General features: G+C 45.0%; 1 protein-coding gene across 1 annotated transcript in view; it reads right to left on the reverse strand.

Moving 5' to 3' along the window:
- LOC147683193 (uncharacterized) overlaps window positions 1–25116 on the reverse strand; it is a 502788-nt gene that overhangs the window by 272456 nt on the left and 205216 nt on the right. The window contains exons 11-12 of the mRNA XM_086942506.1: window positions 12398–12451; window positions 11423–11485 (exon numbers count right to left, since the gene is read on the reverse strand). Of these exons, the coding sequence (XP_086798632.1) occupies window positions 11423–11485; window positions 12398–12451 (117 nt within the window). The remainder of the gene's footprint in view (window positions 1–11422; window positions 11486–12397; window positions 12452–25116) is intronic.

Raw genomic sequence — 25116 nt, forward strand, 5'->3', positions numbered from 1 at the left:
TGAATTGATGGTAATTTGCGTTTCTTAATTGCGAAATCGCAATTATTTTTGGGTTGTTGCATTGCATTTAGGGTATCACAATTTGCGATTCACTAAATGCAATCGCAATATAAGTAATCGCAATTTTAGAGATTACTTAAATAGCGATTCTTGTATTTGGGATGATGCATCCCAAATGCAAAAATTGCTGTCGCAAAGGGGAAGATTCTGCGAATCTGCCCCTTTGCAACCGCAATTTACAATGATGCATGTGGCCCTATATTTTTTTTTTGTCAAACAGATTTTATTGTTGTCCACAGCTAAAAAATCAGGGCACAACCTGCCAACAAGCCCACGCAGGGGCCCCACAAGACAATGAGCACAACATGTACAACATGGCCAGGTTAAGGGGCCAATACTTCTTAATGCCCCAAGCCACCGCCGGACTGTTCTCCTTAAGTCTATACTGTTCTGTGCTGGAGTGGCCAGGTTGAGTCCCAGTGGGGCCTAGTAGGGATAATCTGCAGGCGCAATAGTGCATCGCAAGAATCCTTTAACACAAAGTGCTCTCCCAACTCTCAAGTCCCATCAGTACCAGCGAGTGCGCTCCGCTAGTGTTGAGTCCCCAGAGCACCAGGATATCCGAAGGTGGACGTTTTACCTTAAATCAAACAGTAAAAAAACCCATAGCCCTCAACTCTCCCTCCCCACCCCCAACCCCCCTAACACCCTCTCCCACCCCCCCAGTGGTGGAGTTGCCATACAGTAGCGTGTCAACCCTATGAGGCCTTTTTAAATCTGGAACAAATGCATGGCCCTGAGAGTAGAGGGGCACACCGCAGATGGTAGGCCCTTAGAGAGGAACGAGACCAGTGGTCCCCAGCGATACTCAAAGTTCTTAAAGTCCTCTCGGGATATGTCGGACATACGCTCCAAGCTGAGCAATTGCCAAAGGCGTGAGTGCCACAGTGACATCGCGGGAGCCTCTCTCTTCTTCCATGCATTTGCAACTGCTAATTTAGCAGCCCCCAAGCATAACCACATAATTCTTTTATCGGCTCTGGTTTGGTGTTCTAGCAGGGGGTCCCTAATGCCAAGTAGAGCTTCTGCCAGCGTAGTCAGGACCGGGTAGCCTGAAATGGATTTTATCTGAGCGAGGATCTCCTCCCAGAACGGCCTAATAGAGGGGCAATCCCACCATATGTGTTGGAAGTCTCCCAAAAGGCCACCCCCCCTCCAACACCTATCCGATGCTCCTGGAAAGATCTTTGCAAGTCTAGATGGGTATAGGTACCAGTCTGCCATCACCTTCAAATGTGCCTCCCTCAGCGTCGTGGAGTGGTTAAAGCGGAAGATATCTGCCCACAGGTTCGTCCACTCCCCCTCCCCAATGTCCCGTTTAGCCATCTCCTCCCACCAAGACATATAGCGTGGCCGCGGGGCGGCCTCTGTGGAGAGCAGGAGTTTATACAGCGCCGAAATTGCCCCCTTCATGGATTTAGCCTTTAGGAGGAATAGCTCGAACCTGGTAAGAGGTCTGGTGGCACCCTCCCTAGTCTGTGGACCCAGAGCCCAGTGAAGTAGTTGTGCGTGGTGATAGCGCTCCTGATCCCCCACCCCATATTCCCTTTTGCAATGCTCAAACGTAAGTGGATCATAGTTGTGAAACAGGTGTGTAAGTGCGAGACAACCGCCCGTCCTCCAGGCATCGAACGGTCCCTCTCGGAGCGCCGGGGGAAAGGAAGACGTGAAGTGAATTGGAGTAAGTGGTGACGGGAAGGTCGTCCAGCCCTCCCTCTCCGCCACAGAGTCCCACACTTTAAGGGTAGTGCGTGTCGGGGTGCTGATGTACGCATTTCGGGGTCTGTCCTTTTTGGCGCGCCAGATCAGATCCCAGATCGTCCTGCCCGCTACGCTGCGGTCCATATGGAGCCAGTGTTTCTCCGATTCCATTTGCGCCCATTCAACCAGGATGCGCAATTGGGCCGCTTTATAGTATAGGCGAAGATCGGGAAGACCAGCTCCCCCCTCCCTTTGTGGGCGTCTTAGCATGTAAAATGAGAAGCGTGCCCTTCCCCCCTGCCATACAAACTTCAGGATCATGGACTTTAGGCATGCATAGAAGTCCTCTTCCATTTCTATAGGGAGTGCCTGAAATAAATAGAGCAGTTTAGGTAGGAGGGTCATTTTGATAGCATGTATGCGGCCCAGCCAAGAGAGAAAAAGCGGCTTCCAACGTACCAGTTATTTTTGGATGCGGGTGAGGATTACAGGAAAATTGGCCGCTTACAGTTGATCGACCCTGGGAGTCAGCTGGACCCCCAGGTATTGAATGGAAGAGGTTGGCCAGTCCAGCGGCGAGAGCGCTCGGAGCTGCGAGGCTTCCGCCTGAGAAAGGGTTAGGTTAAGAATGTAGGACTTGTCCAGGTAGACCCTGAAACCTGCCGCTCTTTCAAAGGAGGCAAGCACGTCTGGTAAGTGCGGGTTAGACAGAGAGAGGAGGACATCATCGGCGAAAAGCGAGATTTTGTGGGCTTCTCCAGTGAAAGGGAGACCCTCTATTCCCTGATGTTCCCTTACCGCTATAGCTAGGGGTTCTATGCTAAGGGCGAAGAGTGGGGGGGACAGAGGACAACCCTGTCTAGTCCCACTTGAGTGGCTAAAGGAGGATGACTGCACCCCATTGACCGATACTTTAGAGCTTGGGAGTCGATAGTTGGCCTGGAGCATTGTAATAAATTGGGGGAAGAAACCAAACCTCGTCAGGGTGGACCACATGAAACTCCAATCCACGCGGTCAAACACTTTTTCGGCATCAAGGCCGATTAACACCGCAGGAATTTTAAATTTGTTGGCCTTCTCTATTAAATGGACAATGCGTCTAGTGTTGTCATGTGTTTGCCTCCCCTTGATAAAGCCGGACTGGTCGGGGTGGACGATAAGCGGCATAAGGTCGCCCAGTCTCTTGGGCAGTATGGAGGAGTATAGTTTTGCGTCTACGTTAAGGAGGGCAATGGGCCTGTAGGAGGCACAGTGGGAAGGGTCCTTGCCCGGTTTGGGGATCACCGAGATCACCGCCTCGGCCATGGAGGCTGCAGAATTGCCATCCGTAGCCATACGGTTGAAAAGTCGGACCAGGTGTGGCGCGATCTCGGACGTAAAGGTCTTATAGAAGACTGCAGTGTACCCATCCGTTCCAGGCGCCTTGTGGGCCTTGAGCAATTTGATAGCCGATTGGACTTCCTCCAGGGTGATGGGGGCTGTGAGTACGTCGTTCCACTCCGGGGAAACCTGTGGGATGGGTAGGTCCCTCAGAAAAGCGTGTTGGTGTTCAGTGTCGGGAGTATCCGCCGTGTATAAAGATGCATAGAACGCCCCGAAGAGGTCTGCCTTTTCCTCGTCTCTGTGGAGTAGGGTCCCCGCCCTGTCACGTATTCCCCCTATATATTCTCTCTCCCTCTTATCCTTCAATTGTCTGGCCAGATGTTTCCCCACCTTGTTACCCTGGGTATAGGATAGACTGCGTAGCTTGAGGAGGGTGAACTCCGCCCTATTGTTATATATGGCCCGCAGTTTGCCTCTAAGGGCCGTGAGTGTGCGTAGTGTCTGCCTGGTAGGTGTTTGCTTGTGGGTCTGCTCGGCCATCGTCAGCTCCTGCTCCAAGCTTTCCCTTTCCTTAGCGCGCTGTCTGTTAAGCGCTGAGTTAAGTGCAATGCAATTACCCCTCAAGACCGCTTTGAACGTGTCCCAGGTATTGTACTCTGAGGTCTCCTCCGGGTCATTAAAGGAGAAGAACTCCCATATAGCCTCCCGCAGCTGCGTGCACGATTCCCTATCCCTTATTAATGCTTCTGGGAAGTACCAACGTGCTGGTTTCAGGGCACTACCAAGCCAGGTTAAACAAATTGTGTACATCCCATGGTCGGATACGGAGATGGGGAGGATCTTCGCGTCTTGTAGGTAGCCCTGTAGGGACTGACTAAGAAAGATGTAATCAAGTCGTGAATAGGTCTGATGTACATGGGAATAGAGCGAGTAGTCACGGGTGGTTGGGTGTGCTAATCGCCAAGTGTCTAGGAGCCCCATGTCCCCAATAAGCGCCTGGATAGTGTCCGGGAATGTGCCCATGTCAGATCTTCTAGTGTGTGTACTGTCCAGAGTTGGGTGCCAGACCAAGTTGAAATCTCCTAAGAGGAAAATAGGACCCTCTGCAAAGTCTGTCACTTTACCCAGAAGTGTAAGCAATAAATTATTTTGGCCAGTATTGGGGGCATAAATCGATACAAAAGCGGCCCTTGACCATCAGCCATCTCCCCTCTTTGTCGCCCTGTGTGCACATAGGCTGGAACTGTGCGGCCGAACTGAAAAGCAGCGCTACACCCTTTTGTTTAGTGGTCGCAGAGGCTTTATATATAAGGGGGTATTGTTTGTGCTTAAGCCGATGGTCTTCTGACTTTAGGAGATGTGTTTCCTGCAGTGCCACTACATCTAAGTGTTGGTCTATCACATATTTCCAAACTTTCTGGCGCTTCTGCGGGGAGTTCAGTCCCTTAACATTCCAGGTTCCGATCGTAACAGGCATTTGAAGTCAAACCCTGACATCCCCTCTGTATGTACCTTCCCATGCCCCACCCTTCCGTTCCGGGGTACCTCTTCTCCCATCCTGTCCAGCCCGCATTGCCGACCTCCCTCTCCTTCGGTACCAAGATTGATCCCCCCAACCACTACATCAACGCTCCCTTGTTGGAGCTCCCCCTCAACCCCCCGAACCCCAGCCAGTGGAAGGCCCGAGAGTACCATCGCACCATATCAACACCACGTAGTCCCCCCTCCCGTAACCCCACCCAACAGGATATCGGAACAACATTCCCCAACTCAAAACTCAGAACTCGGACCATGACTTCGGTCCCAGCAACACCAGTTCGGAACTGCAGTCAAAGAGTACTTGCAAGGGGTAGTTGGCAGTGGTGGCTCGACGGCTCGAGACCCCCCGCCCCATTCCCCATCCCTAGTGCCATACTTATCTGTGTATGACCTCCTCACCAGACCTCAGGAGCCAGCCCCGTGTCCTTGGAAACTTCCTGTATTGCTGCTGCCTTTTCCTGTTCCATTGTCTTTTGGTCAGGTTTGAGTGGTTTCTTCGACGATCGGCCGCGTCGTACCTTATGCCAGCCGTCGCTCGTTGCTTGAGAGGATGCGGGTGGGGACCCTGTTGAGCCGCCATGTTCGTCAAATCCCGGACGATTCTCCTCGTACGGAATTCCCAGCACTGAGCAAGTGTCTCTCAGGGAGCGCAATTGATGGAGGGTCCCATTCCATCGGAAGATCAATCGAAAGGGGTGACCCCAGGAGTACTGGACCCCTTCGTTGCAGAGGAACGTGGTTGCCGGCTCGAAGGATCTTCTCTTTTGTAACGTGATCGCTGAAAGATCTTGAAAAAGTTCCAGGGCTTGGCCTTGATACTGGATGGGCTGCTTGAGACGCGCCGCCTTCAGGATGCGCTCTTTTAAAGGGTAATCGGGCAGAAAGGCCAGAATGTCAGGGGGAGGACCCCGGGACCTACGTGTTCGGGCCCACTCGATGAGCTCTATCAATGCAGATCTCGAAATCATCTCCTTCATCAAGCACTGTCCGGAATAGGCCTTGTAGATAGCTTGCAACATCCCCCCCCCTCTGCAGAGGAGGGTACATTTCGAACCCAGATGTTTTTCCGCCTGGAACGATTTTCTAGGTCCTCCGTGTGGGACTGGAGGTCAGTCTGCTGTTCATTAAGCCGGACAATTTCCTGTCTGAGAAATTCCACTTCTTCGCTTCTAGCTTGACCGGAGAGCTCGTTCGCCGCCACTCGTTCCCCAAGTTCATCAACATCTCGGCGAAGCTCTTTATATTTCCCCGCCATGTCCTGTCGGAGGAACTGAATGTCCTCCTTAAGGGAGGCGAAGAGTGCCTCCGTGAAGGCCTTGGTTGCCGGGGCTTCTCCCCCATCACGGTCAGTCCCCTTTGGTGGGGGCCCTTGTACCGACTTGTCCAGACTTTTTTCAGCTTTGGGGTTCCCCTTTGACAGCAAGTCCGTGATGGTACGGTTCCCCTTGCGATTGGTGGCCGCCATCTTCCTTCTCCTACTCGGCTCCCCTGCCACAGGCTCCCCTGCCACCGGCTCCCCTGCCACCGGCCTCTTCGCACGCTTGCTGGGGGCCCAGTCGATCCGTCCGGGCCAGTACCCGGGTCAGGAGCCCAGAGCGGCCAGTTCACTCAGCAAGCCGTCAATGGCGCATTGCCCCCAGGCCCCCAGGCCAATGGTATCCTCAGTGGCCCCTTGGCGCCACCAGTCCCGCTATGGCTGCAGATGGCCACCCGGGGTCGGGGACTGCAACTCACAGTGCGTCGTAGAAGCGCTCGTCGCCTCAGGCTCTGATTCCTTGATCTGTGGCTCCGCAGTGGGGCTCCTTCTGCGATACTTGGGCCCCGTTCCTGGCGTGGATCGCAGTCACTGTCGGGGGGAGCGGTCTGTGCCCCCCGATCTCTCGCTCCGTTCTGGGGCCTGCTCTCCTCGGCCTCCAGCCCCTAAGCTGCAGCGTGTAATGGCTGCGGACCGTCCGGCTCAGGCTTCAGTATTGCAACACCGAATCCCGGTACCACCAGCGTTTCCTGCCAGCCCGGCTTATGCCCACTCTCCTTGGTGGTGAGGAGTTCCCAAGGGGGGCCGACGCCGTCAGCGTGTCTGGTACTCAAGGCCGGGTAGCCTTCACTTGCCAGGCCTACTTCCTGGCCTCCCGGTCCTTCTCCTCTTCGGCCTGCCCGGCCCCCTCCTCCACGTAGGCCCAAGCCTCCGCGTGTCCTCTCTAGGTCCCCCGGCGGTGCCAGCACTGTCACACTCTCCGCCCGGGGTGGCTGAGCCTCTTGCCCGCAGGCCTTGCCCCTACTGGCTCCTGTCTTCTGGGGCCTGCACTCCCCCGCCGGTTAGGCCGCAGCCGGGGCCTCTCCCGTTATCTCGTGCCGGGTCCCCTGGTGTCTCAACCTCCTCGCCGCTCAGCCGAGGTCCCGGGGCAGAACCGGCCCCCGCAGCTCCGTACCTCTCGTGTCGTCCTGGGCAGCTCTGGCGTCTCTCCTCAAGGCAGCAGCAGCGCCGCAGTCCCTTTAAGCTCTTCCTCAGGGCGGGGGTCAGGTTGCACACGCCGCCCTGAGCTCCCGCACCTCCGACAGCAAGGTCGCAGCCGGGGCCTTTCCTGCTGAATCCGGCCGGGCCCCCCGGCGACGCCTTACACAGGCCTCACTCTCGGCCCTCCGGGGCGGATCCGGTCCACACCTCCTGCGGACCACCTCGGCAGCCTCGGCCAGCTCCGGCGACCCCTCCCGGTCTGGCAGCGTCGTCGGAAACCCCCCGGGCCTCTCAACAAGGCGGGAGACGGGCCGCTGCTTGCCCTTCCCAGCGCGGCCCCGCTTGTCGGCTCTCCCGTCTCGCCGATCCGCTTGCAGGTTACTGTAGTCGCCTTCCCCGTGCTACCCCCACCTCCGGTCACCAAACCCTAGGTCAGGCTGCAGGGTGGTCAGCAAATTAGGCAGGGCATGGAGGTCCGGGACGGGGAGCCTCCGGAAAGCACGTCCACTCAAGCCGCCATCTTGGCCACGCCCCTCCATGGCCCCATGTTTTAAAATCTGTTTTTATATATTTTATGTTTTTTGCAATGCTCTTTTATGGTCCGCGGTGCGAAATAAAGAAAGATTGGATTGGATTGGATTGTAATCTTAATGCATATACCAATACTGCCATTGGACTGACGCTGTCGCCACCGTCTTTATCAAAGAACCATGTGAATGAAGCCTAGATTTCAGCTCTGTTGGTGCCTGCACTTGCTCCAGGCCCTACCACTGATACACTGCTTGATGGCGATGTTGACTCTATGTTTAATACAGTTGATTGACTAATTCTAATCTCTCCCCTTCCTGGTTCATCTTCCAGGAATTTATCTTCTGATCCAGAAGCTCTATGTCGAACTGTGATCAATGGGGCTGTGATATATCTTCCAAAGGGTAAAACAAATTATGTTGGGCACTCATTAGCTGGTTCAATCAACAAGGGTGGTACTGAACATGTCTTTCGCGAACAGCATGACTTTCTCAGTGTGATTTCATGGAATCTGGCAGGAATCACGTCTAAATTGTCATTTCCTGACTGAATTACTTTTATGGGAATTACGACATCTGTCTTTTCCAGGAAACTTGTGCAATGGAGATGATTGTTCTTGATGGTTATGTCACCTATGGTGTTGAGGTAGCACCCGTGGAGTGGGCCGGGCAGAGCGATAGAGGGGTTGTTGATTCTGATACAAAAAAATTATATTGCATGCTCCCATTCATAGGTGGAAATTGCCTCACTTGATCTTATGAGGACCTTTTTGGAATTCCCTCTTGTTTTATGTTTGGTGTTGCTAAGGTCTGTATCTGCCAGTAATATCTCAACAACTGTGTTCCTGTTAGATAAAGTAATTAAGACGTACCAACATGAGGCCAAAATTATGGTTGGATGTGATTTTAATGTACATTTTGAGCCCTCTTCTATCATTAAAGATCTGGTAGAGACCGAGGATGAGCAATTGGCAATTCCTTGCCTTACTGGTAAACGTCAACAGTACTCTTTTTCCAATCTTGCTCTTCAGCTGGTATCTCCTATGGTTGGGCGGGGAGTCTGGGCTTGTAACAGACAAACTTGCTGTGACTGCAAGAGATCTTCTACGTTTAAAAGAGGAACCATATAAACGATTGCTGCATATTCAATAAAAATTATTTAAACTATAAAAGAGGAACCTGTACCAATGTTAATGGTTATGTCTTTTAAATATTAGGCTTTGGCCCTTATCATGTGATATGGCAGTGGTGACTCAATCAGATAGTGACCATAACATGCTCACTACCTTTTAAAAAAGGGAATGTCATTTGAAAGTCTGTGACGGCTCGTGACACGGCTGCTGTAACTCCGACCATTGACAACTATCACATAAATGTTTCTTGGCCCTGGGTTGTAGCCAACCCTAAACATGTATGCCGACATATATAGCTAGTTTGTCTATTTTGTTTCCGAAATTGATGTCAGCCTTACATTACCAGGAGCCATCTTAGTTGTTCATCAGTGCTTTTTTAGTACCTTATTAAATATATTTTCCAGGGAAACGGATTGTAAAAAAACAGAGGTTCTTACATGATCCAAAATGGTTTAATTCTGCTTGGAAATCTGCCAAATTGACCTTCAGAGTGGCTGTTAAAGCAGGGGTATGGGCAGATATCAGAGAGACTCTGTAAAAGTATAAGAAAGCCCAAGAGAAAAATGCTAAACATGATTGGGATGAGCACATTTGGGATGACCTGTTGTGCATTGCCAAATCAAATGATTGTCGAACATTCTGTGCTTAGTTTCTCATGGGAGCGCAAATGCTAGCAATAATTTCTGCTACAATATTCAACCAGAGAAATGAGAAGAGCACTTTACAGAGTTGAATGCCCCAAACACTCCCGCCCCTGACACAAATATTTCATCTAATTCAATGGGTAATAGTTGAGCATTAAAATAAGCTGGGCTAAGTCTGAGGTGTTTCACTCATTAGTAGCACAGTGGCAGTTAAATTGAAATATCTTCTCAGCTGGAGTATAGACTTTGTTAGACCACTTAGGATTGAAATACACATCTCCTGAGGAGTTGTAAACAAGGACAATTAAGGGCCCATGGTTTAATAGCTATGTTCCCATTTTCCCAGACTGACAGATGGATAAGGCTGCGTTTACATTTAGTGGTCAGGATCTCCCTGATTAAAATAGTGGCCATACCAAAATTCCTGTACTTACTTGCCAGTATACCGATTCCACTGTCACAGGTGCTCTTCGCCTACCTTTGAGACACTCTGGCTCATTTGAAATGGGCTAGGAAGTAAGCACTACTAAAGTAGGACTTCCTGACATTACCATGGGAGTAGGTTTTTTTTGGGTGCCAGACCTAAAGAGCTGTTTTCTTGCTACACAAGCCGACTTTGCAGTATACGTGCTCTATTCCCAACCAATAATGACACATATAATAGTAGAAACAGACCTAATAGACAAGCACTCTCCATATGGTCACCCTTCCCAAGGGACCATACAAAAATAGTTGCTCCCAACAATAAGGGATTGCATACCCTGGGGGAAACAGCCTGGTTATTCTCAATTACATTTCACTGAATAATCCTGCAATGCTGCTGTCTAGTGAAGGTACAGCTGGGGACACTTTGCGATGGCGAGGGTTGACTTGCATGTGATATTTATAGAAAGATAAGAAGTTTTTGTCCCAAGTGCAATTCAAAGTAGGTGGTCCAATCAGCTCTCTCAAAATCTCTACCTATTTCAGATTATGATACCATATCAAGTAAAAATATCTTGCTTTCCCAGATGAGCCCTCAGACTTTCTACTGCTAACTAGGCTAATACAACCAAAGGAGATCAGAGGTTGAGTAGCTAGTCTATCCAATATGGCTGATACCACTAGTAATGACACACTCTTTCCCACCAAGAGACACTGCGAGGAAAATATTGGGGAACTTCTAGCTGAAGACAAATGATTGTTCTGTGGTACAAAGATGGCCAATATTTTTATAATTTACAGACACAGGCTACTATGCGTCAAGTTCTTTCATAAAAGATAATGCACACCCGGCTCCCTTGCCTACACTGGACATAAATGCAGACCATATATCCATAGATTTAGGGCCAATGTGCAGATTTTATTGATTTTCTTGGTTCAGCAACATGTTCGGTGCTACTGACAGGAAATATTACAAATGAGCTCTAAGAATATAGATTATGAGCTGCAAGCCACCCCTCTTTTCGCCCTATTAGACTATATAGCTGAAGCTCGTAAACATGTTCATAGACTGACAGCAGTACTTTCCCTAATAGTCAAACGGTGAGTGGCAATATCCAAGCTCAACGGTTCAATGCCAATTGTAAAAAGATGGTTGCAAGATGTGGCATGGTGTAATGGGAATGCTGAGACATACATTGTCCTGCAGTCAGAGATGGCAAAGCCACATTTAATCTGTGGCCCACTTCTCACCTATCTATCAAAGAAAAACGATACACCACAATGAAAACCAGACAATCTTACAAGCCACAGTTACTCTTGTTCTGTCGAAGATACATACAGGTATGTCAGCGCAACCATCTAGTGCTATGTTGCTTGACATATTCAATGTAATCGGACCAGTTTCCTACATTGTCAGTGAGGGATTTATAAGTCTTTATAGTGTGAGTTGTCAGCTGATGTCTATATTTGAACCTTATATATGTTGTGCTAATGTATTCACATAGTGTTTTGTGTTTTACATGTTAAATAAATTACAAAAAAGTAGTTTGAAGCATTTTCTGGTGCAACTGGGACTTGAAAGTCGATAAAGTACAAAACACTGGTTCCATTACTTACCACATCACCTCTAATACCGGGAAGGCCTTTAACACCTGGGTCGCCTTGAAAACCTTTTCTTCCCTAGATGAGAGTGGAGGGAAAGGATTAAGACCAACAGCCACTTAACAACAGAGAGAGACTACCCAAACAAGAAAGTAGGCCAGAGATAAACAGTGGAAGGACAATGAGACCTTGATCAGTAACAGGGCAGGAAGTAGGCCAAGCAGAGCAAAGCAATGCCAGAGGGGCATATATAGAGGAGAATAATTTAGGTATAAAGCAGACCCAGGAGAAAGAGACAAAGTCCTTTAAAATGGAACAGATCTGAGTAGTTTGAGGCCTGGAGGAAAAACCCATGGGGAGTATTACAAACTCCATGTGGTACATCCAAGGGCATTTCAGTCATCGAGGAAAGGCAAGCAGTCCCAGGCCTGTATGTCAGAACTAGGGCAAGCAGCCTATGACTTTTCCTCCAAAAATATCCAAGATGGAACCTCCAGAGATCTGTACCACACACCCTGGGGAGCATTCAGGTTCTAGTGGCCATGCACTAGAAGAAACTGCTTAGGGCCTCCAGTGTGTCCTGGAGAATGAGCACACTGATGGCAGCCTTACGTCTAAACTAAAGGAACAACATATGGGGCAGCTCCATACCTACAGGACTGACACAAGTGAATGAGCCTAAAGCCTGGAGTGCAGACCAACAGGGACACCACAAGGGCTGGATAACTGGAGCACCCCAAAAAAAGGATGCCCATCTAAGCGTGAGGGTCATGCCAATCTCAGAAGTCAAATAAACAAGAAGAAGACCATGTGCTGGACGTCCGACAATTAAAACATAATATGAGAATTCATAGTTCTGAACCATGGGCGGAACCGATTGCTGGGTTGATGGAAGAAATTGTTCACAACAGCGAATCAACCTTGGAATCCAAGTGCAGCTTCGAGGTGACACAGGTTGTTAACAGTGGGCTCTGTACCATGCTCACTTACCTGCTTCCCAAGGTAACCTTTGCTTCCTGGCTGTCCAAGTGCCCCAGGTTCTCCCTGTGTGCAGAAGAGAGTATGAATCAGGTTATAGAGTCTATGATTGGGGAGACACAGCCAAGGCAGGAACAAAAGGTAAATATTACTAATCTCTATTTACACTTCTTCTTTAAAATAAAGGGATATGGGAGAACTTCCAAAGTGATTGTGTGAAGGCTATGGGTGGATTTGTCAGGAATAATGTCAGGCACAAAAGATGCCATACTAGGTGATGTATATGGAATGACATACTAGCTGATTTGTGAAGGATATGGAAGGCCATGCTACGTGATACTACGAGGTATAAGAGAAACCAGGCATAGTGATTATGTAAGGGATAGAAAAAGACTTGTTAGGGATGCTTGTGAGGAATGCCATGCTAGGTGATGTGTGATGTATAAGGACTGCCATGTTAGATGATATTTGTGTAATACGGTGGTCCATGCAAAATGGAAATGTGAGTGATTAAGAAGGACACAATATGTGATGGGGTAAGGGAGACCATGCAAGGTGTGAGGGATAAGGAAGCCTTTGCTAAGCGATGAAGTGAAACATAAGGAATAGCATGCAAGACGATTGTCAGGAAAATAATGATGGTTATGTAAGGTGATGGTGTTAGCAATGGTAATCAGTGATAAGGGAAGGTGTCATTGACAATGAAGAAAGTGTAAGTCATGGCGTTGTCAGTTAACCGAACCTAGGATTTTGAGCCTCAAGTGCTCCAAATATCCAAAACCTCCCCAGTATCACTAGCAATTTGGGAATTAATCAATCTCTTCAAGAATTCAAGTGTTGAAAAGCAAATTTATATCTTGTAAAACCACTTGAAGTAAGGCTTCACTGACAAGAAAAGTTAACTGTTTAAAAGCATGTTTCCCTGGTGGCTTATCACAAATAGCTGTGCCAACTGTTTTGTGGAGAGACATCAGTTAGAACTTGTATCGAATTAGGGGCCGATTCACAAAGGTAATCTGAGACAAAAATCTAACTTTATGACTTTTGGTATTCACAGAGATCATTTAAGAGTCGTATCTTTACATCCGCAGTCGGGCCGGAATCTCCGCACCTGGACCTTACTCTCCGCACCCAGGCCGTACTCTTCGGCTCAGGCCATTCTCTTTGGCTCGGATCATACTCTCCGGCTCGGGCTAGCGAAGTGTAATTAATGGGCCAGAATGCAATTTTTACAAAAGGGAGCATTAGGTAAGTGTGATAAGTAGCAGAGGAGATCATGAAAAACTGTTTGGGCAGGGAAAAGGGTATGGCCAGACACTAGATCATATACCAGAAAAGTTAGCTTCTTTGCATCATCATACAATATGCGTTCCCCTGAGTGTTGCCTGTAGTGTTAGCTCTACAGTGAACACTAAGGGGAACACACATTGTGCACTGCATGTACCATGATGCAAAGGAGCAAACTTTCCTGGGATATGATGTAGTGTCTGGCCACACCCCTTTCCCTGCCCAAACTGATTTTTGTGACATTCTCAACCATTTATCACACATTTCTAATGTTCCCTTTTGTAAAAATTGAATTCTGGCCCATTGATTACACTTCATCAGGCTCGACCTGGAGAGCAAATCCTGGGTGTGGAGATTCTGGCCCGACTGCGACCTAAAGATACGACTCGTAAATGATCTCGGTGAATACTAAAAGTTGTAAAATTATACTTTTATCTTAGATTACATTTGTGAATCAACCCCTGTGAGTTTACATCACATGGAGAAAGTCCCATGCATAATCAAGTCTTTACCTGTAGAGCAACAACAACATACATGAGGAAACATATACCAGTGAAACTATTAACCAAAAAGATGCATTCAGATTTGCTGAAAACTTACCCTTTCAGCAGGGTCAACCTGGATTTTTGGCCTTTTGGCTCAACTCTATTTTTGTTGGCCAGAACTCTGCACAGTTTAATCCTGCTAAAGGAGAGTAAAGTGCTTCTGTTCTGCCCTCTTACTTGTAGAAATTGGTATACACCTGATTGGTATATTTAAGTTACCTACAAGTCCTTAATATATGTTACAGGGTGTACCCAGGGCCTGTAAGTTACATGTCACTACTGAGCTGCAGTACCCCTTGTGCCACCAACTTTAGTGACCCAGCAATCCTGTCTTCAGGCTGTCATTGGAAAATGGCTGAGCAGTTTTAGACTGTCAATTTGACCTACCTGTCAAAATTAAACCTTTTTGGTCAAAAACTTAAATTTTGAATAGTAATAAGTCATTCCTAAGGAAGCCTTATTGCACATAAGGCTGGGTTCATGGTATTTAAAAGTAGGACATGTTAAGGTTTCCTGATCCACATGCCCTTACTGTGACAAAGGCCCAAATGCTACTTTGTAGCAAGACTGGTTGCTCCATAAGAAAACACTGGGTTACATTATTACATCTAATCATGCTAATTTACTTTACTTTTTTGGAAGCAGCTAGAAAAATAATTCAAGGACTCTTCTTAATAGTTATTACCAATAGCATGGTAAAATCTCATTTTGTAAAACTATTAAATAAAAAGTGCTTTCAGAAAGTTACATTTCAGCTGCCATTTCTTCCAGACAGTAATTGCTATTTGAATAGTTGTGAACTTTCTCCCAGGACAGGGAAAAAAAGGTCTTGTTGTGCAAACACAAGGAGATAATGGATGGACGCTGAAACTTTTCAGACACTCAACCCCAGTCACAGATCTGGGTTGAATCCATCATCATTGTTTAGCTCACTTCACCACCCAGTTCAGACACAGCTATATGCAAATTAGTCTTGACCCTGTGCCTCATGGGAACAGTCCAGCCCGAACTGCCAAGCCATGTCTTCCCTGGACCAGAAACTAGCATCCTGGGACCGGTTTCGGGCTAACAGCCCTCGACAGCCAGGCTAGCTTGAATCCAGTGGCAAAGTGAGCAAGGTCTTGTTGTGCCCTTGACAGGATGGTCTGTGGACTAGGCCCAGGAACTTGATTACCTTCAAAGAGGCCAACCCTGTCACAAACAGATGTAACTAACACCGAGCCTTCACCCTTCGTTTGTACCCCTAGTAAGACAGGCCCAATGACAGTGGATTTCTTGTTGTCATTAAGGTGTCAAATCCGGCTGGAGTGTTAAAACCTGCTTGAAAGGTCTGATTGGATTTTACATATTACACTTGAGGCGCACTTCAAAGGACAAGAGCAGAATGCCAAAATAATTCTTGTGTATCCACTGTCTGGTTGCTGTAAATGCAGTTTTTGTTCTACCAGACTTCTGTGTATTAGGCTGTTGTGGGTAGTTTGTGCTTCAATATAGATTTAGCTTGAGATGTGGGAGGGCACTAGGACTACCACAGTACACTCCCCAAAAACAACCCCAGGCCTCAGAGCCCACGTTTAGTTTTGCTAAAGACTTTCGTAATCTTAAAAAACACCCAAAGTGGGTAGAGTTAGCCTTGGGAACCTTTAACCCATTTATTAGGGTGTCCCCAGGGTTCATTCATAACCACAAGCTTGTGCAAAGCTCACATGTGACATCTTCAGGCACCAAGTTCAGAACACTGCTGGACCTGTGGAAGATCAGAAGAGGACTGAACCTCCTGTCTGAGACCTGAGAAGAGCCCTAAAGGACTAGGCCTGCTCTCCCTTTTGTCCTCAGAACAAAGACGTTGACTTCAAGGGTCATAAGGCTGACCTCCTGTTCAAGTAGCTACAGGGATATAAGCTACAAGAGGCCTTTCCTGCAAACGGTGTTCTTTTTTTTTTTTTACTTTTTTTTTTATTCCTCTAATTGGTTTTGGGGTTTTTACTTGTATTGCATTTCAAATACATTGCTGTTTTTGCACTGCATAAAGACTTTGCACATTGCCTCTAAGTAAAGCCTGTCTGCTGCTTTGTGCCATAGCTACCATGGGTTTGAGCTGAGGTTAATTTAGTGACTTTGAGGGTTCACTCTGAAAAGGTTTGTGGTTATTACCTGAAGTGAGTACCAACGCACCTCGGCTAATATAGCAATTTCTTACATTAGTGTCTTCATTACTGGTACTTCTCACTGATCATTAGTTGACCAACTGTTCAACCCATTGTAAATATATGCACTGTCAGGGCTGCCATTTTGTATGTATTTGGTGAGTTCTGACCTCCACGATTGAATCATTCTTGTGAAATATATAAACATTTGTAATTGACATAAACAAGAAATTGTGGTTGCAAACCTCTGTGTCTGTGTTGATAGGATAATTAAAGAGCCACAGTAATGTGGTGCTGATTTCCAAAATAAGCTGCATTATTTACTGAAAGCCTGCACCCCTAAAGAACAATCACCCCAGATGTGGGGTTTTCTTTTTCTTTAGAGTCTATAAGCCATAGCTCTGGCTAAATGATTTTCTTTGAGGTGGCTTCATTACCTGCTCTTAATTGATGAGGCTCAACAAGGCTGAAACCTGTCTCAGATTGCTTGTGTTCCTGCTGAGGGGAACGTGACCTAGCAGGTCAGACTAACTGTTCCTGCTAAAGCTGAACCAAGATACATTTTTTCGTATGGTTGGCTTCTATATGTAGTGGCAAATGGAGCAAAACAAATGATGGACCGGAATGAAGTCCAGAGTTTTTACTAGAGGCTGACATTAATTCAAGCATTCCATCCATCACCTTTTTGTTATGATCAGTGAGATGCCCAAGGTTTGATGGATACACCCAGAAATGGGTCCCATAGCTCACTCTGCCAGTTGACCCAATGCACAATTCACTATTAAGGCCCAGTACAATGCAGTCTGTTGAGAACTGAGACAGACAGTGTAAAGAGAAAACAAGAGTCTCCTAAATATGCCCAAGAGTTAGATAATGCCAGAAGTGCTGCATAAGTTTGATGTGGAAGAACACTAGGCCCTCAGACAGCCTGTCAAGAGCACATTAGTTCTTATCGACTGATGCAACATGTTGCTTGATGGGTGTGTACTTATGGTACTTGCTGTGATGTAGTACTCGAAAAAGTGAAGATGTGGACACGAATACCGAACAACAAGAAAGGCAAGAAGAAGACAACACCTGTAAATAAGGATTGCTACATATCCAAAATACTTTGAGCAAATTCTAATTGTGGTGCTTTAAAACCATTCCATTGCTGGAACATAAAAGGCTCCGATGCACTTCTCTTCCCAAAGCAGTGACAACATCCTTCTGCTGATATATTTGATCACAGAGCTACACAACTTTTCCAGTTCTGCATTCTGTGTTCCTGCCTCTCATTTGGATTTGATTTTTCACTATAATTCAAAGAGCGGAGTTGCTTTACAAGAGCAGATCTCACTTGGATGATTCCAACCTTTTTTAGGTCTCGCCTTGGCAGCGCATGTGCTGCATGCCCTGTCTCAGCGAGAAATTTAGTAATTAGTATGTTGGGTGAAATTTCATGTTCTTTGCTTCCCTGCTTGTTATTGGCTTAGTTGTGTTAGTGTTTTTGTAATGTCTTTTTCCGGTGGCTGTTGGTGTTTTTCTAACTTCCGTGTAGCTCCAATACAGCGGCGCCTAACTACACTGTACTTTCACTTTGCCTGCACTTCTTTGCTATCTGGTTAGCACGCTGTAGCCTGCCTTCTGCCTTTGTAATTCGAGACTTGAATGCATTTTGTTTATTTACTTTAGTTTTATTACTGTTAGAGGTTGTCATCTGTTTGAGCACGCTGGCTCTGAACTGTAATGTCTGCCTTGGCATTTTGTATGATTACAAGACTGTAGCGGGCGGACTTTTTTAGCGTAATATGTTTGATGTGTATTATTGGCGATGAATTGTTATGTGTTCCTCTGCATTTTGTTAATAGCTAAATTTAGCGGTGGCTTTGAAGTGTTATGGGTGCGACTTTTTACCGTAAAAAATGCTGCGGCACACATAATAGTTCAGAGCTAGCATGCTGAAAACAGGGCAATGATAAAGATGAAACTTAGAACGGGTCATCAGTAAATAATTACAACTCTGTAGCAGGCGGAATTATTTCCGCGTTATAAGTTTCATGCTTATTATTGCCGTGTTCTGTGCACGCTGTCTCTGAACTGTAATGTTTGGCCCAGCAATTTTTGGGTATAAGAACATTGGAGCGGAGGACTTTTTACCGCAAACAGGGCAATAATAAAGATGAAACTTATGTTTTAGCGGTAGCTTTGAAGTGTTATGGGTGCGACTTTTTACTGTGAAAAATCCTGGGGCACACATAATAGTTCAGAGTTAGCGTGCTGCAAACAGGGCAATAATAAAGATCAAACTTAGAACACGTTAAAAATTCATCCCGAGACAGTCTTGTATTTATAAAAAATGTTGGGGCAGAAATTACAGATCATAGCCACCGTAGTGCTTTATTTTGGTGTATACAGCGGCTTTTGCTAGCAAGATATCCTGCTATGTATATTTAACTTTCTACTACATTACAAGCTGATGGTATTGGGGGCGGTAGTGATTTTAAGCATTGAATGATATTGTGCTGCTTACTTTGTGCTAAAGAGATACTGTTTTTTTAATTTAATAGATTTACCCAGTAAGTTAGTATAAAATGTATAAATAAATTAGGTTAAAGTTTTTTGGTGATTAATAGCATTTGCGAGCTGTACGTCAAATGTTTTTATTTTAAATAGTTGTTGGCGTGCCTCGGTGTGAACACAACTTTAGCAGCTTGCTGTGCCTGATTTGCATCCCACAGATGCTGCCTACGAATAGATTTCAATCTGTCTTCCTCTGCTTGTTAGCGCTTCATTAGCTGCCCTTGTTTCCTTTCTAAAGTGTAGATTTTCACTCCAAAACATCACACTATCGCAGACTTTCAGTCTGCTTTTGACCATCCAAACCATGTTTGATTTTGAGCTTACGAGTAGCGCTGTGACTGACTAAAATGAGCTTCTGCAAACTTCAAATTTTGAAACGTTTGCCTAATGCTACAAATTTGCCTATAATGACTAGCCCGTTTTCATTAGTAACACAGTAACGCTTTATTTTGCAGTTAAATATTTATGTGAGAACATCTATTATTATGTACGTATGCTTTCTATATGCTTAATTGTTGTTAACATTAAACTTTTCTACAGCTTTAAGTGGGCGGGTCCAAACAGGTACTGCAACAGGGGCCAATGGGCCTGCACATTTATTACCTTTGTCATAAGTGGCTATATTACGTGACTCGACTGTGATATGAGCTGCAATGATGCAAATTAACTTGGCTTTGGTGTTTTGAGCATGCTGGCTCTGAAATGTAATGTGTGCCCCGGCATTTTTGGGGGATTAAACACTGTCGCGGAGGACTTTTTACCACATAATTATTACTTTCATTTTGATCACGGTGGCTCTGAACGTTACACTATGCTAAAGACTGATTTTGAGCTTACGTGTAGCGCTGTGACTAGAACTAGCTTTCTTTAAACTTTAAAGTCGGAAACGTTTGCCCTATGCTAGAAATGTGCCCATAATCAGTAGCCGTTATTATTATTAATTTTAGTCACGCTTTATTTTGGTGTGAATTATTAATGTGGGAATAGCTACTATTATTTGCGTATGCTTTCTATATGCTTAATTGTTGTTAGCATTACACTCTACTTACTGCTTTAAGTGGGCTGGGTCCAAGCAGGTACTACAACAGGGGCATTTATTATCTTTGTCATAGATGGCTATATTACGTGACTTGGCTGTCATATGAGCTGCAACGATGCAGAGCCACTGGATGGCCTTTTGTATTTTGTAATTAGCTTTTTAATTAGTAATACAGTTACGCTTTCTTTTAGTTTAAATTATTTATGTGGAAACAACTTTTATGAGTTGCATATGTTTTATATATGTATAGATGTTGTTAACAGTACACTTTACTTATTTCTGTAAATGGGCAGGGTCAAAGGAGGTACTGCAAGGGGGGGCCAATGGGGCTGTGCATTTTTACCGTTATCTTCTGAGAATATATTAAGTTATTCGACTATTTTAGGAGCTGCAGCAACGCAAAGTCACTGAGAGCCCTTCTGTATTTTGTATTTTTTTTCAATTATTATTGATACAGTAATCCTTTGCTTTCATGGGAATTATTTATGTTGGAGCAACTATTAATAAAGCCAATAGTCATGTGTGCTTGTAGGTGTATTTTTATTTTGTTTACATAGGTGGGTGCATTGGCGGGAGTAGAAACATGGTATTTCTGAGCCACACTTTGCCCGATCCAACTTTTTGGATTGTTGTAGTTTTCGTAAGCGTTTTTATTAGTTGTGTATGCGTATGAATGGTGAGGTAGCGCTCAGACTTGAACCTGCTTCCTGCAAACTCTAAAGCCAGGAACATTAGTCTTATGCTATAAATGTGCCGTAAAGAACTAAAGCATTTTCAATATTTGTATAGCATGGCTGCCTGCAGGTCTAATTTCAATCTAGTTATTATATATATGGTTGCGGTGACAGGAGTAGTTGGTTATTCCCAACACAACGTTTATGTTATTTTTGGTAGCCACAGTGATCACAACTTTGTACACAAAAAAGTGATGCTGAGCTCACGCTTTGACTCGAACCTGCTTCTCGCAAACTCCGAATCAGGGTACATTTGTTTTATGCTACATATGTGCCTACTAACTAACCAAGTGGAAGGAAATGAAAACTTGCAGTCAATGGATATCCTTAACAACACATTAATAGACTTGTTCATGATAAATACAGAAGATGAAGATTTGGCGGATGAATTATTAAAACATTTCCCATGTAACATTTGAAAATTATTTACAGTAATGGAATAATTAAAGACATTGTACAAGAAATATTTCTAGAATAAAACAAATATCAGGTTGTGTGTAATAAAAGTATTTATAATTTATTGTGTAAGACAAAATTTAAAGTGAACCTATAACAGTAGATATTTGTGTATGTTTTTCAGTATTGGGTTTCTTAAAAATGTATAGTTAAGTTAAGAAGAAAACGAACTTTAAAAAAAAAAAAATATTTAAATTTGTATGCCAACAATAAACAATAACTGCTTTAGATAATAAAAATTTGGCATAAAAATTTCAATAACATTTGCAGATTTTAAACACAATTAAATATTTAAATTCATTGTACAAGAAATTTTTCACAAATGAAAGAAATTTTTAATATAGAAAAAAGTTAAACTGAACATATAGCACTAGGTATATGTCTGTGTTTTCTTGTGTTTTGTTTATTGAAAATGTATATTTTTGTTAAAAAAAATGCTACCTTTAAAAATCAAAACAATTTTTTTACATTTGTATGCCAACAATAAACAATGTGCGTTTGGAATCATAAAATAAAATACATATTATCATATTTTTGTCAAGAAATGTTATTACTGAAAAAGTTGAGATGTACATCTGCATACTGTATTAGAAGTAAATATAACATCACCACACACATACAACCACACACACAACCACACATACACACAACCACACCCAACCACACACACAACCACACACCCTCACAACCACACACACAACTACAACTACACACACAACTACAACCACACACACACCCACACACACACAACCACACACACACACACAACCACACAAAACCACACACAATCACACACATACACACAACCACACACACACAAACCCACACACACACACAACCACACCCAACCACACAAACACAACCACACCCAACCGCACACACAACCACACACACACAAACAAACACAACCACACAAACCCCCCCACACACACACAACCACACCCAACCACACAACCACAAACACACGCACAACCACACTCACAACCACACAACTACAACCACACTCACACACATCAACAACACACAAAACCACACACACATAAACACACACAACCACACACAACCACACAAATACAAACACAACACACACAAATACAACCACAAACAAAACCACAAACACAACCACACAAACACAACACACACAACCACACACACAATCACACACACACAACCACACACACACACACAACCACACACACACACACAACCACACACAACACACAACCACACACACACAACCACACACACAACTACACAACCAAAACACACACACAATCACACACAACCACACACATACACAACCACGCACATACACATCCACACACAACCACACACACACAGCCACACACACAACCACATACATACAACCATATACACACAACCACAGACAACAACCACACACACACACACAACCACACACAAAACCACACACACAATGACACACACAACCACACACAACCACACCCAAACACAACCACACAACCACACACACAACCACACACACACAACCACAAACACACACACAAACACACACACAACTACAACCACACACACACAACCACACATACAACCACACCCACACACACAACCACACACAACCACACACACAACTACGCACACAACAACCACACACACAACAACACAACCACACACACAACCACACCCATACACACAACCACACACACACAACCAAACACAACCACACACACAACCACACACAAACACACCCACAACCACGCACACAACCACACACAACCACACACACACACAACCACACACAACCACACACACACACACAACCACACATACAACCACACATAAAACCACACACACAACAAAACACAAAACCACACACAACCACATTGTCAGTGCACACTTTCACCAGGCACAAACACCACCATCCGTCAGTGCACGCTTTCACCGGGCACAAACAACAACAGCCGTCAGTGCATGCTTTCACCGGGCACAAACACCACCAGCCGTCAGTGCATGCTTCCACCAGGCACACACCACCAGACGTAAGTGCACGCTTTTACCAGGAACACATACACCACCAGCCGTCAGTGCACGCTTTCACCAGGCACACACACACCACCAGCCGTCAGTGCACGCTTTCACCAGGCACACACAAACCACCAGCCATCACTGCACGCTTCCACCAGGCACACACACCACCACCCGGCAATGCCAATAGCTCAAACTTAATTAATGCCTCACTTGCAGTACTCACACTCTGCTGCACTTTTGTTTATTGTGATTAATGGATTGTTTTGTTTTTTAATCAAATTGTTTCTTGAAGTGCAAAAAATGAAAAAAGGATGTGAGGCTTCATGTGTTCTCATTCAGATTGGGTGTGGCCTACCAGTTACGGCTAAGCTCTTTCTACATTGGAAGGTCCAAGTCCGTTTTGTTTTTGGTTGGTTCCCATCTTAAGTGGCACCATGAGCAATACATGAATGCCTGGAATGCTCCCAGAGTATTTATCACTGACTGAGAATAATTCAGGAATTCAAACCCTAATCTTCTTGGTTTACTCTGTGATATACTCTAAGTGTGACAGGCATGACAGGCATGCCAAAAGATGGGTCCTGTAGCTCACATTTCCTTATAATGTAAACTGCCCTTAAAAAACAACATGGATTCAACAGCTTTAGTGTTGCTTGTGTTCCTATTCAGAGTGGGTTTGGCCTAGCAGTTTGGGTTGAACTGTTCCTCTGTCCATCTGTATGCTGTGCTAAGCAAATCAGTTACTCCCCACAGATACTGGATGTTCATCCTGCCCAAGAAACCTAGAAAAATGGTAGCACAATAGTGTTTGTAGCAAAATTTCCTTAAGGATTGGTTAAAAAGTCAAAGTTATTACCAGCACTTCAAAAGACCTGAATATTTAATATCACACGGTCTGCCACGTTTCGAAATGCAATCTTTTCTTTAGTTTCACAATCTATATTCATTAATCTACCCTACTACTTCCAAGCAAACACTCTGGCTTTAAAGGGCAAGGAGGAAACATTTAATTTACACACCTATCATAACTATTATGGCTGAAAATGGAAATCCTACAAGCTCGGACAGAAATGCTACCACTCAAAACACATAAAAATGATAGATTCAGGCAGGTTACCCTAATTTCATAGCCTCAGCCAGGAGTTTTCATAATGTCTTAAAAGCTTTCGCTAAATAGGAGATGAAAAACATCCACAAAGGTCAAGAAATAACAACCAAAGCAGCAAGTGCCTTTTGATATTAAAGAGGCAGCTGTAACATTTAGCCTCAAAAACTTAGCATAAACTATAACTGAAATGTCAGTTTAAAATATGTTGTAGTGGCCAGTATTATGCCAGATCTGGGTCCCATTTTTTTTTTCCACACACTTTATTGATGACCGCATTACAACATAAGCATTGGGAGAAGAATTATCTAGATACAGTCCTTTTTCTATTACAACAATTACAGTATATGTACCACATAGGAATTCTGATCTCATTAATCTGTGTGATATAAGAGGAAAAACAAGGGTCCTAGTCTGTAGTGATTATGGCGAGTAGTGAACATGTTATATTATTAGCGTCATGACAAAGTTGTGCATATTTACCTTCAACTAGTGAGAACTTATGCAAATCCAATTCTCCCCCCACCCTAACACTCCCGCCCCTCTCCTGGTCAATATTACTGCAACATACACAGCTGTCGAAGGAGGTCTATATATATATATATATATATATATATATATATATATATATATATACATACACACTCCTGGTTTACGTTCCTCTTTGATGAAACGACAGGGTTGTTTTTTCTTGCCAAATAAATCTGAAGCACCGTTTACTACATTGGTTTTTTTCATCAAAGAGGAACGTAAACCAGGAGTGTGTTTATATTTAGGGGCTGGCGAAACCTGTCGAGAGCCCACAGTTCCAAGAGGCAGAAGCACGCCATCTCAGCGTGTGTTATATAT

This window comes from Lissotriton vulgaris, chromosome 11 (assembly GCF_964263255.1).
Source record: "Lissotriton vulgaris chromosome 11, aLisVul1.2, whole genome shotgun sequence".
Taxonomy (NCBI): Eukaryota; Metazoa; Chordata; class Amphibia; order Caudata; family Salamandridae; genus Lissotriton; species Lissotriton vulgaris.